The sequence below is a fragment of the Cherax quadricarinatus genome, chromosome 97 (genome assembly GCF_038502225.1).
Source record: "Cherax quadricarinatus isolate ZL_2023a chromosome 97, ASM3850222v1, whole genome shotgun sequence".
NCBI lineage: Eukaryota > Metazoa > Arthropoda > Malacostraca > Decapoda > Parastacidae > Cherax > Cherax quadricarinatus.
In genome coordinates, this window is record NC_091388.1 from 4,699,331 (window position 1) to 4,712,568 (window position 13,238).

General features: G+C 40.5%; 1 protein-coding gene across 7 annotated transcripts in view; it reads left to right on the forward strand.

Moving 5' to 3' along the window:
- The first annotated feature begins 239 nt into the window (after nt 1-239).
- The window catches only part of LOC128705032 (uncharacterized), a 73,322-nt gene continuing 60,323 nt past the window's right edge, over nt 240-13,238 (forward strand). Inside the window, exons 1-4 of one of the 7 annotated variants that reach the window (XM_053800283.2) lie at nt 251-309; nt 5,840-6,391; nt 11,338-11,403; nt 11,989-12,198. In XM_053800283.2, the coding sequence (XP_053656258.1) occupies nt 11,346-11,403; nt 11,989-12,198 (268 nt within the window). In that variant the 5' untranslated portion in view covers nt 251-309; nt 5,840-6,391; nt 11,338-11,345. Of the gene's footprint in view, nt 310-5,720; nt 6,392-11,337; nt 11,404-11,988; nt 12,199-13,238 lie in introns of all 7 variants that reach the window. The other 6 variants (XM_053800285.2, XM_053800281.2, XM_053800287.2 and 3 more) reach the window with 6 other exon arrangements.

Consider the following 13,238-nt stretch of genomic DNA (forward strand, 5'->3'; position numbering starts at 1 on the left):
TTTATCCAATTTTACCTCAAAAACCACCTCAAAACACAACAATACGCATGTCTCCGGGTGGGAAAAACTCCGTAGAATTTTTCGACGGCCACAACGCACCCCAAAACGGCCTAAAAATATTTTAAAATGGTGAAAATCGGTTTGTTTGAGTTAGGGGTGATGGCGGCTGTGGTGGGGAGGGGGTGTGGGGGTGGTGGGTTGGTGGTGTTGGGGGGTGGTGGGGGGGTCCCGGGTGGCCCTCTAGCGGCGGGCGGCGGAACTTGAGCTTTATTCGCTTCCCTCAAGGCCGAAAAAATTTTAGTTGTGTTTGTGAGTGTTTGTGGGCGGCGTGGGCGGCCTGTTGGTGGGCGGTGGGCGGCGGGCGTGTGTGCCCCGGTGAGGGGGGTGGTGGCGTGTGGGCGTGGGCGGCGGTGTGGGCGGCGGTGTGGGCGTGTGTGTGTTTGTGTGTGTGTGTGGTACACCCGCCCGCCCACCCATGTGTATTGATTCCCCCCTGTGATGGCCCACCCCCCCTGGCCCACCCTGGCCCACCCCTGGCCCACCCCCGTGGGTGGTGCCACCCCCTCTCCCCCCTGGTGTGGGGTATGTGGGTGCCCATGTGTGGGCGGCCCACCCACGGGGGTGTTTTGGGGTGGCCAGCTGCTGGCCCGGGCCACTGGGCAAGGGTACTGGCCCAGGGGCCACTAGACCAGGTCCAGTGGTCCCTGCTCTGCCGTTTGGGCCAATGGCCCAAGCTAGTGGCCCAGGCTAGTGGCCCGGTGCCACTGGACCAGAAGTAGTGGCCCAAATTAGTGGCCCAGTGACAGTGGCCTCAAATAGTGGACCAGGCCAGTCTTCAGGGCCAGTGGACCAGAGTAGTGGACCAGTGCCAGTGGCCCGAACTAGTGGACCACACCAGTCATCAGGGCCAGTGGACCACAACAGTGGCCCAGTGCCACTAGACCAGTGCAAGTGGCCCGGTGCCACTAGACCAGTGCAAGTGGCCCGGTGCCACTAGACCAGTGCCAGTGGCCCAGTGCCACTAGACCAGTGCAAGTGGCCCGGTGCCACTAGACCAGTGCCAGTGGCCCGGTGCCACTAGACCAATGCCAGTGGCCCAGTGCCACTAGACCAGTGCAAGTGGCCCGGTGCCACTAGACCAGTGCCAGTGGCCCAGTGCCACTAGACCAGTGCAAGTGGCCCAGTGCCACTAGACCAGTGCCACTAGACCAGTGCCAGTGGCCCAGTGCCACTAGACCAGTGCAAGTGGCCCGGTGCCACTAGACTAGTGCCAGTGGCCCGGTGTCACTAGACCAGTGCCAGTGGCCCGGTGCCACTAGACCAGTGCAAGTGGCCCGGTGCCACTAGACTAGTGCAAGTGGCCCGGTGCCACTAGACCAGTGCCAGTGGCCCGGTGCCACTAGACCAGTGCCAGTGGCCCAGTGCCACTAGACCAGTGCCACTAGACCAGTGCCAGTGGCCCAGTGCTACTAGACCAGTGCCAGTGGCCTAGTGCCACTAGACCAGTGGCCCAGAGCCACTAGACCAGTGCCAGTGGCCTAGTGCCACTAGACCAGTGGCCCAGAGCCACTAGACCAGTGCCAGTGGCCTAGTGCCACTAGACCAGTGCCAGTGGCCTAGTGCCACTAGACCAGTGGCCCGGTGCCACTAGACCAATGCCAGTGGCCCAGTGCCACTAGACCAATGCCAGTGGCCCGGTGCCAATAGGCCAGTGGCCCAGAGCCACTAGACCAGTGCCAGTGGCCCAGACTACTAGTGGACCAGGGTCTCCTGGGCCAATAGCTGTGTTCTCCGAGCCCCATAAGAGTTTAGAGCTTCTACATAACATCTGGGACCGCTGCTGGACCACTGGTGGTCCGGCAACGGACCACGAACCTTAATTCATTGTGTCGGAGCGAATGAAATTTTGTCGTCAAAAATTCTTCAATTTTTGTGGCGATTCATGCATTGACATTATAACAGTGATATAGTGACTGTTGGCACTGTTGTGACATTACAACAGTGATATAGTGACTGTTGGCACTGTTGTGATGTTACAGCAGTAATATAGTGACTGTTGGCACTGTTGTGATGTTACAACAGTGATATAGTGATTGTTGGCACTTGTGATGTTACAGCAGTAATATAGTGACTGTTGGCACTGTTGTGATGTTACAACAGAGATATAGTGATTGTTGGCACTGTTGTGATGTTACAGCAGTAATATAGTGACTGTTGGCACTGTTGTGATGTTACAACAGAGATATAGTGATTGTTGGCACTGTTGTGATGTTACAGCAGTAATATAGTGACTGTTGGCACTGTTATGACATTACAACAGTGATATAGTGACTTGGCACTTTTGTGACATTACAACAGTGATATAGTTACTGTTGGCACTGTTGTGACATTACAACAGTGATATAGTGGCTGTTGGCACTTGTGTTATAAGAACAGTGATATAGTGACTTGGCACTGTTGTGATATAAGAAGTGATTGTTGGCACTTGTGAAATAACAGTGATTGTTGGCACTGTTGTGATGCTTCCACAGCAATACGGTGATGTGCGATGTTACAGTGGTGATGCAGTGATTAGTGACATTACAACAGTGATACAGTGACTTGATTTTACAACAGTGATACAGTAACTGTTGTGATGTAACAACAGTGATACAGTGACTAGTGACGTTACAACAGTGATTAGTGATGTTACAACAGTGATACAGTGACTAGTGATTTTACAACAGTGATACAGTGACTAGTGATGTTACAACAGTGATACAGTGACTTGGGATGTAACAACTGATACAGTGACTGTTGGGATGTAACAACAGTGATACAGTGACTGTTGGGATGTAACAACAGTGATACAGTGACTAGTGACATTACAAAAGTGATAGTGACTGTAGTGTTGTTACAACAGTGATGCAGTGACTGTAGTGACATTACAAGTGATAGGGACTGCAGTGACGTTACAACAGTGATTCAGTGACTGTAGTGACGTTACAACAGTGATACAGTGACTAGTGACGTTACAACAGTGATACAGTGACTAGTGACATTACAACGGTGATACAGTGACTTGTGATGTAACAACAGTGATACAGTGACTGTAGTGACATTACAAGTGATAGTGACTGTAGTGAGGTTACAGCAGTGATACAGTGACTGTAGTGACATTACAATAGTGATAGTGGCTGTAGTAACGTTACAACAGTGATACAGTGATGTTACAACAGTGATAGTGACTGCAGTGACATTAAAACAGTGATACAGTGACTATAGTGACATTACAACAGTGATACAGGGACTAGTGATTTTACAACAATGATAGTGACTGTAGTGACATTACAACAGTAATACAGTGACTATAGTGACATTACAACAGTGATAGGGTGGAACCTCTGGATTGGGAATTGGTTCCTGAGAATGTTGTTAATATCGAATCAAATTTTCCCTTAAGAAATAATGTAAATTGGACTAATTCGTTCCAGACCCCGGAAATTACTCTTCTGCAGCCCTCTATTACCCTTGTGGGTCTAGCGCTTCTTTTTCGATTATAATAATAATAATAATAATAATTAATAATAATACTTTTCACAGACCTGTGGCCCGAAAATAAACCTTAATTTTGCTTAATAATGACCACACAGTGCAATAGTAGTGATGGTGGCAATTATTCAGAGCCTACAAGAAGCCCTTAAAGTCTCCCCATCAGTTAGAAAGTGATAATTCTTGACTCATTTTGCATAATTTGTCAAACTTTATAATAGACAGGTATGTAAATGAAAAATAGATTGTACGTTAGTGTTTACTATTATCCAGGGTTCAGACTTGTACATTAGTGTTCACAGTTATCCAGGGTTCAAACTTGTATGTTAGTGTTCACAATTATCCAGGGTTCAAACTTGTACGTTAGTGTTCACAATTATCCAGGGTTCAAACTTGTACATTAGTGTTCACAATTATCCAGGGTTCAAACTTGTACGTTAGTGTTCACAATTATCCAGGGTTCAAACTTGTATGTTAGTGTTCACAATTATCCAGGGTTCAAACTTGTATGTTAGTGTTCACAATTATCCAGGGTTCAAACTTGTACGTTAGTGTTCACAATTATCCAGGGTTCAAACTTGTACATTAGTGTACACAATTATCCAGGGTTCAAACTCGTACGTTAGTGTTCACAATTATCCTGGGTTCAGATATCCATGGTAGTTCTTGGAAGGTATCCCCCGCGGGTACAGGGAATTACTGTACAAGCAATAAGTTATATACTACATTTTATCTCCCGTTGCCACATTACCCTTTTAATTGCTCCTTTATTTTTTTTAGTGGAAAATATGATAGATTTTGACATGCCATATTTCCTGGCTAGGTCAACAGGAGTACTATTCCATTTCCTTTTTGAAATAAGTTCCAAATTAAAAATAAATAAATAAATAAGTTCCTTATTTTGGTTCCATGGCTCTTAAAGCTTTCACTTTAGATTTTTCTTCACTATTCTTATTCGGGACCCACTGGAAATAAATCAAGGACCCCAGTGGTAATAAGTAAAGGAAACCAATGGAAATAAGTCAAGGACCACAATGAAAATAAGTGAAGGACCATAATGGAAATAAGTCAAGGAAACCAATGGAAATAAGTGAAGGGCCCCAATGGAAATAAGTCAAGGACCACAGTGGAAATAAGTCAATTACCCCAATGGAAATAAGTCAAGGACCACAGTGGAAATAAGTCAAGGACCACAGTGGAAATAAGTCAAGGACCACAGTGGAAATAAGTCAAGGACCACAGTGGAAATAAGTCAAGGACCACAGTGGAAATAAGTCAAGGACCACAGTGGAAATAAGTCAAGGACCACTGGAAATAAGTCAAGGACCCCAATGGAAATAAGTCAAGGACCCCAATGGAAATAAGTCAAGGACCCCAATGGAAATAAGTCAAGGACCCCAATGGAAATAAGTCCAGGACCACAGTGGAAATAAGTCCAGGACCTCAGTGGAACTAAGTCAAGGACCCCAATGGAAATAAGTCAAGGACCCCAATGGAAATAAGTCAAGGACCCCAATGGAAATAAGTCCAGGACCACAGTGGAACTAAGTCCAGGACCACAGTGGAAATACTTTGACTTCCTTGTGTTATCCTGGAGAATAATAAACACTTCTGATGTTATGTATGATAATTTATGTGACTATTTATGTGTACATGTACCTGAATAAACTTTAACTTATTTTCAATAATAAGACTAATATAAAGTTATACAACGGATAACAACTGAATCATAAGAGCTCGAAAAGCGACGTTCCAAATGTATTTATGGTTGCAAACATCGTTTCTTATTTTTCTCAATTTTTTTTCCAAATACTGGATTTTACGAATTAAAGTGGACTCGTATACAGAGGTTCTGCTGGATAGTGACTTGTGTTGTTACAGCAATGATGTTGTGATGTTACAACAGTGATATTGTGACTGTTGTGATGTTACAACAGTGGTATTGTGACTTGGGTGTTACAACAGTGTTATTGTGACTGTTGTTACAACAGTGATATTGTGACTTGTGATGTTGCAACAGTGATATAGTGACTGTTGTGATATTACAACAGTGATATAGTGACTGTTGTGATGTTACAACAGTGGTATTGTGACTTGGGTGTTACAACAGTGTTATTGTGACTGTTGTTACAACAGTGATATTGTGACTTGTATCTTACAACAATGATAGTGACTTGTTTTTACAACAGTGATATTGTGACTTGTGATGTTGCAACAGTGATATAGTGACTGTTGTGATGTTACAACATTAATATAATAACTTTACAGTGTAGTAATGTTTTAATGGTGATATAGTGACTGTTTACAGCGTAGTGATGTTACAACGGTGATACAGTGACTGTTTACAGTGTGGTAATTTTTAAGTGATACAGTGGCTGTTTACAGTGTAGTGATGTTACAACAGTGATACAGTGACTGTAGCAATATCACAAGAGCGATACAATGACAAGTGGTGTTGCAACAGTGATACAGTGACTGTAGCAAAGTTACAACAGTAATATAATGACTTTACAGTGTAGCAATCTCAACAGTGATACAGTGACTGTAGTGATGTTACAACAGTGATACAGTGACTGTAGTGATGTTACAACAGTGATACAGTGACTGTAGCCAGTCTGGTTAACACCGTGGTTATTTCACTGCCAGAAAGGGCATTTAAGGCGACTGAACTACCAAGTCGTGGAGCTTTCGCCGTTCATTGGCAACATAGGATTATCATCGTCGTCGATGTTGGTGCTGGAGGGAATGACCAGCCGCTGCAGCAGCTGGCACTGCCGCAAAGCTGCCAGGACGATACAGCGACCCCATACCAGCGACTAGTCTCCGCCACAGCGACCCTCGATGTCGTCCTAACGATAGTGTTTGTATAACAGTTGTATGAAGCTCTGTATTATTATACAAGGCTCTGCATTATTTTTCAAGGCTCTGTATTTTTATACAAGGCTCTGTATTATTACACGAGGCTCTATATTATTATACAAGGCTCTGTATTATTACACAAGGCTCTGTATTATTATACAAGGCTCTGTATTATTATGCAAGGCTCTGTGTTATTATATGAGGCTCTGTATTATACGAGGCTCTGTATTATTACATGAGGCTCTGTATTATTAGACAAGGCTCTGCATTATTATACAAGGCTCTATTATTATACAAGGCTCTTTATTTTTACACAAGGCTCTGTATTATTATACAAGGCTCTGTATTATTATACAAGGCTCTGTATTATTATACAAGGCTCTGTATTATTATACAAGGCTCTGTATTATACAAGGCTCTATTATTATACAAGGCTCTTTATTATTACACAAGGCTCTGTATTATTATGCAAGGCTCTGTATTATTATATGAGGCTCTGTATTATACGAGGCTCTGTATTATTACATGAGGCTCTGTAGTATTAGACAAGGCTCTGCATTATTATACAAGGCTCTGTATTATTATACAAGGCTCTATTATTATACAAGGCTCTTTATTATTACACAAGGCTCTGTATTATTACACAAGGCTCTGTATTATTACACAAGGCTCTGTATTATTGCACAAGGCTCTGTATTATTATACAAGGCTCTTTATCATTACACAAGGCTCTGTATTTTTATAGAAGGCTCTGTATTATTACATGAGGCTCTGTATTATTACACAAGGCTCTGTATTGTTATATGAGACTGTATTATTATACAAGGCTCTGTATTATTACACAAGGCTCTGTATTATTATACGAAGCTCTATTATTATACAAATCTCTGTATTATTACACAAGGCTCTATATTATACAAGGCTCTGTATTATTACACGAGGCTCTGTATTATTATACGAGGCTCTGTATTATTACACAAGGCTCTGTATTATTACACAAGGCTCTATATTATACAAGGCTCTGTATTATTACACAAGGCTCTATATTATACAAGGCTCTGTATTATTACACAGAGGCTCTGTATTCTTGTATGAGGCTCTGTATTATTACACGAGGCTCTGTATTATTACACAAGGCTCTGTATTATTACACAAGGCTCTGTATTATTACATGATGCTCTGTATTATTACACGAGGCTCTGTATTATTACACAAGGCTCTGTATTATTACACGAGGCTCTGTATTATTACATGATGCTCTGTATTATTACATGATGCTCTGTATTATTACACAAGGCTCTGTATTTTTATACAAGACTCTGTATTATTATACAAGGCTCTGTATTATTATACGAGGCTCTATTATTATACAAATCTCTGTATTATTACACAAGGCTCTATTATTACACGAGGCTCTATATTATTATACAAAGCTATGTATTATTACACAAAGGCTCTGTATTATTACATGATGCTCTGTATTATTATACAAGGCTCTGTATTATTATACAAGGCTCTGTATTATTATACAAGGCTCTGTATTATTATACGAGGCTCTGTATTATATGAGGCTCTGTATTATACGAGGCTCTGTATTATATGAGGATCTGCATTATACGAGGCTCTGTATTATTATACGAGGCTCTGTATTATACGAGGCTCTGTATTATACGAGGCTCTGTAATATACGAGGCTCTGTAATATACGAGGCTCTGTATTATACAAGGATCTGCATTATACGAGGCTCTGTATTATTACACAAGGCTCTGTATTATTACACAAGGCTCTGTATTATTATATGAGGCTCTGTATTATATGAGGCTCTGTATTATTATCTGAGGCTCTGTATTATCCGAGGCTCTGTATTATTACACAAGGCTCTGTATTATTATCCGAGGCTCTGTATTATTACACAAGGCTCTGTATTATTATCCGAGGCTCTGTATTATTACACAAGTCTCTGTATTATTATCCGAGGCTCTGTATTATTATACAAGGCTCTGTATTATAATCTGAGGCTCTGTATTATTACAGAAGGCTCTGTATTATAACAGAACTGACTGTATATAGTGGAGCCTTATAAAGTCAGTATTCCCTCCCCCCCATAACAAAAGTTATATTAGATAATACTGAATCGTAACCTAGCACCCCCATAGTAAGGTTAATGTATTTTTTTGCTCGCTCAGAAGATCGAAATTAAACTAACTTGTTAAGAATTACATGTGATTGATATCTGAAAGAATTATGACTTAAGAAATCGTAATGACACGATTGCAAATAAACCATACCCCTCTATGACCGCGGGTTCAATCCCGGCCGGGGGTATGGTTTTTTTGAAAGAATTATATGAGTGTATAATGAGTTAGGGGAATTAATTAGATTATTTAGAATTAGGAATTATCCTGAGTAAGAAAATGAGTTAGGGGAATTAAATACTTGTAACCCTTGTGGGTTTAGAGCTTTTGATTGCAATAATAATTATAAATAATAATTGATAATAATAATATATATAATTATAATAATAATAATAGTATTTTTCCATTAAAATTCACAGTTTTTATTTTTTCCATTAAAATTAAAATTTTTGGTTAAAATCAATATATCAAAAATAAATTTTTATTTTTTAGTGTCATTTTTTAAGAAAATTCCTGTAAATTTTCAACGAGTAGAAATTATTTTTGGTAGTTGGGAAGCGCTAAGCCCTCAGGGGTTGTACTGTTCCTGAGGGTGGCAGGGGTAAGATAGCACTGATAACAAATCTGTCTTATAATTCACACAAATCTGTCTTATAATTCACACAAATCTGTCTTATAATTCACACAAATCTGTCTTATAATTCACACAAATCTGTCTTATAATTCACACAAATCTGTCTTATAATTCACACAAATTGTTTTATAATTCACACAAATTTTCTTGTAATTCACACAGATCTGTCTTATACAGATGTTACACAGATCTGTCTTACACAAATCTTATACAAATCTATCTTACATAGATGTTACACAAATCTGTCTTACCCAGATCTAGCTTACACAAATCTGTCTTACCCAAATGTAGCTTACACAACTCTGTCTTACACAAATCTGTCTTACACAAATGTTACACAAATCTATCTTATACAAATGTTACACAAATCTATCTTATACAAATGTTGCACAGATCAATCTTACACAAATATTGCACAAATCTAGCTTACACAACTCTATCTTACATAAATCTGTCTTACAATTTATGTGCAATACAGCATTGATAAGCCATTTGTACATAATGTATTTTGAGTGTTGTATTATACAGTAGCTACTGTACTTGGTACACAAATTCCTTCCTTTATAGACATAGTTTCTTTCCTTGCATGTATATCTGAATTATGTATGTTATAGTATGTATGTTACTATGTATGATTATCATACTTACATATATACCTGTGCCTAAATGAAATCAACGTGAAGTATATATTTAGACACAGGTACACATGTGTATGATTATCTTACATAGTAATGTGTAACAGTACTGCAACTGGCTTGGGATCGAACCCCCGATATTTTGGCATGCCTCCTGGGAAGATCATCAGAATTCTGTGACACCTTAGTCCACTCGGCTGTCAACATTTTGGATGTCAGTCGCTGTATTATTTGCTTTAAATCACTCGTTAATGGATGTATTAGTTGTAATGCATGTAAATTACTTAGGATAACCCCCCAAAAAGGCCACAGTGACTTGTTTCCGTTGGGGTCCTTATAATATCATAGAGTATATCCAAAAAAAGCCCAGAGCGACATATTTCCATTAGGGTCCTTTTAGTATCATCATATTTAAAACCTAGGCTTAAGATATGGAAGCCTAGTGGTGCGGCAAAAATTTCTGGCAGCCTGTATACCATAGGTGACATGTTGCAACCCCAACATGGCAATTCTTGTTTAGGTTGTACTCGAGTTGGTAGAATTTCCGACAACAATTGCAACTACTGCGTCAGTATATTGTGGTCATGTTTCGGCCTGGAGGAACTTTGTTGAGCTGGTAACGACTTGATTAAGTGCCTGGAGAGTGAAAGTTTTGAGAGAGTATACGTGGAGAGGGTTTCAGAAATCAATGCCCCTATGACCCTATCTGTGACCATAGCAGAGGGGAAACAGATGACTACATAGCCTGGTCATTGACTGGGGGGGGGTGTTGAGCCCCTAAACCCTCTTGAGGTATAGTAACAATTTAACTGTCTTTGGGATTGGTCAAGTAACTTGCCAGGTAGCGTAGAGGTAGGCGAGATATACAGCTCTTGACTAGCTTCTTAATTGGCATACTGGGGGTTCACAGTGGGCAGTATGAGATGTGCCAGAGCCAGTCCATGGAGAGGAGCTGTTACCAGGTAGGCAACCGGTTGCCGAGTGAGGCCAGGGCATAGCCAGTTATGGCTGAGATGAGGACCTGCACTCTGGTGGGAACTCAGGGGAGCTAGACCCACAACTTGCTCCAAGGGGGGACTGAAAATTTGCAGTAGGCTTACTGTCTACAGGAACTCATCAAACTAGGGGTTCAAAGGTGATGATAGCAGTGATGTACTACAACCCACCATTGAACAGCAACTACCATGGCTAAAATGTTGTGTCAGTTGCACTGGTGTTCTTATATATAAGCGTCTGATGAATACAGTGCTGTAAAGTGAAGCACTGTAGTGCAGAGTGCTGTAAAGTGAAACTGTAAAGCAAATCACCATAAAATGGGGCCTGCCTGTAATAACAATAACAATAATAATAGTAATAATAATAACAATCTTTACCACAACATATGGATAGCCTAACTTACTTTTAATATCATTCAGTTACAAAGGCCAGCAGCATGCATGCATCGGACTGACCAATCAGTTTTGTCGTATTTTGTCGCTGTATTTATAAACAGTCGTCCATTCGTTGGTTATTTTAGGCAATAATGACGTCCTCGTTCTTTCAGGACACAAAATGGCAGACAGACAGAGGAACTTTGCGCAATATGCTACAGCGCTGAACCAGTTTGCAAGTAAGTACTCTGTAGTCTGTGTTTAGTACCATGTATTGTTTGGCACTGTGTACTCTGTTCAATACCATGTACCAATACCATGTTCAGTACCATGTACTCTGTTTAGCACTGTGTACTCTAGTACCATGTTCTTTGTGTTCAGTACTGTGTACTCTATTTAGTACTGTGTACTCTCAATTTATTACCATGTACTCTAACCCTTAAACAGTCCAAACAGATTGACGTTCAAATTCGTAGCTACAAAAGTTGATCTACTTTTTTTTTTTACATATTTTCAAATATAACAAAAAAAAATGTAGATAAAAGTTTTTTTACACGTTTTCACATGTAAAACAAAAAAGATCTACACTTTTTACATACTTTCAGATGTTGAAAAAACGTATATATACGTTTGGACCATTTAAGGGTTAAAGACAAGTGTTTACTGTAGATATTACAGACAATGTTTATTGTAATATTAGATCTAGACAATGTTTACTGTATATAGATATTACAATGTTTACTGTAGATATTATGATGTTTACTGTGTTTAGATAAAGCTAAGTAATTGTTAAGCGAGTATTAGTAAAAATTTTTACGTTTCAGCGTTTAATAACGATGGCGGGGGCGCGGAGCGAGGTGGGCGTGAGCGGGTGGATGGCGGGGCCGGGGTGGCCGCCCCCGGGGGTAACAGCGGTGGTGGCGGCGGTGCTAGTCATGGAGGAACACCGGCCGCCGGCAACGCCGCGCTCTGGGGGGAGCTGAGCAGGTCGCTACAGTACAACAATTATCCTGGGTTCAGCACTGCCTGGCAAGGTTAGTCGCACTTAAAGTACCATAAGGGTATAAATGGTGGGCTCACTGTATTGAAAAGCACCCCTATGTAGAGTACCATAAGGGGTTATGTTCCAATGGACTCATCGTAACTTAAAAAATTGTAAGTTGTAAATATCGTAAATTGTAAATATTGTAAGTTGTAAATATTGTAAATCAAATGCAATATGCTAAATCAATAAGTCAGCAAACAAATAATTACTGTAAGTAAATACCGGTATTGAAAAGTCAGTAAATGAATACAAGTTAGGGACTTACTGTCTTCATGTTGGGTAATTATCTTAAGTTTCATCTCCAAAGTAATTATTGCCGCACCATTGTAAAGTTGAAATATTGTAAATTGAACCATTGTAGTTGAAATATTGTATGTGAACCATTGTAAAGTTGAAATATTGTAACTTGAACCATTGTAAAGTGGAAATATCATAGGTTGAACCATTGTAAAGTCAAAATATCACATAACAAACCATGGTAAAGCAAGGAGCACCTTTACATGGTATTCTCACACTGATGATGCTGAAAAATAAAGTTACCTTAACCCTTAAACTGTCCAAACGTAGATTTACGTTCACTTGCGTAGCTTTCTGAATATTTTGGGAAAAATTTTTTTTTTTTGTTTGTTTAAAATGCTGAGCGCATTTTTCTCGGCGTCTCCGAATTTTGTCATACTGCGCACACTGAGTGCACAGACCCATACTCTTATGTCTAGGCAACTCAGGCCTATTGTGCCTGAGTTGTAAAATACAATGTAGATCTACGTTCGGAATCCTACGCACATGAATGTAGATCTACAATTGGACAGTTTAACCCTTAACCCTTTGAGGGTCGACAGGCCCTCTCCGAAACTCGTTCTCAGGGTCGGCCAAATTTAAAAAAAAAAATAATAATTTTCTCTTATGAAAAGATAGAGAATCTTTTCCCGATCATAAGGACAACAAAAGTTTGAAATTTGATGGAAAACTTACGGAATTATGCTCTCGCGAAGTTAGCGGTCTCGGGGATATTTACGCATCGGCGATTTT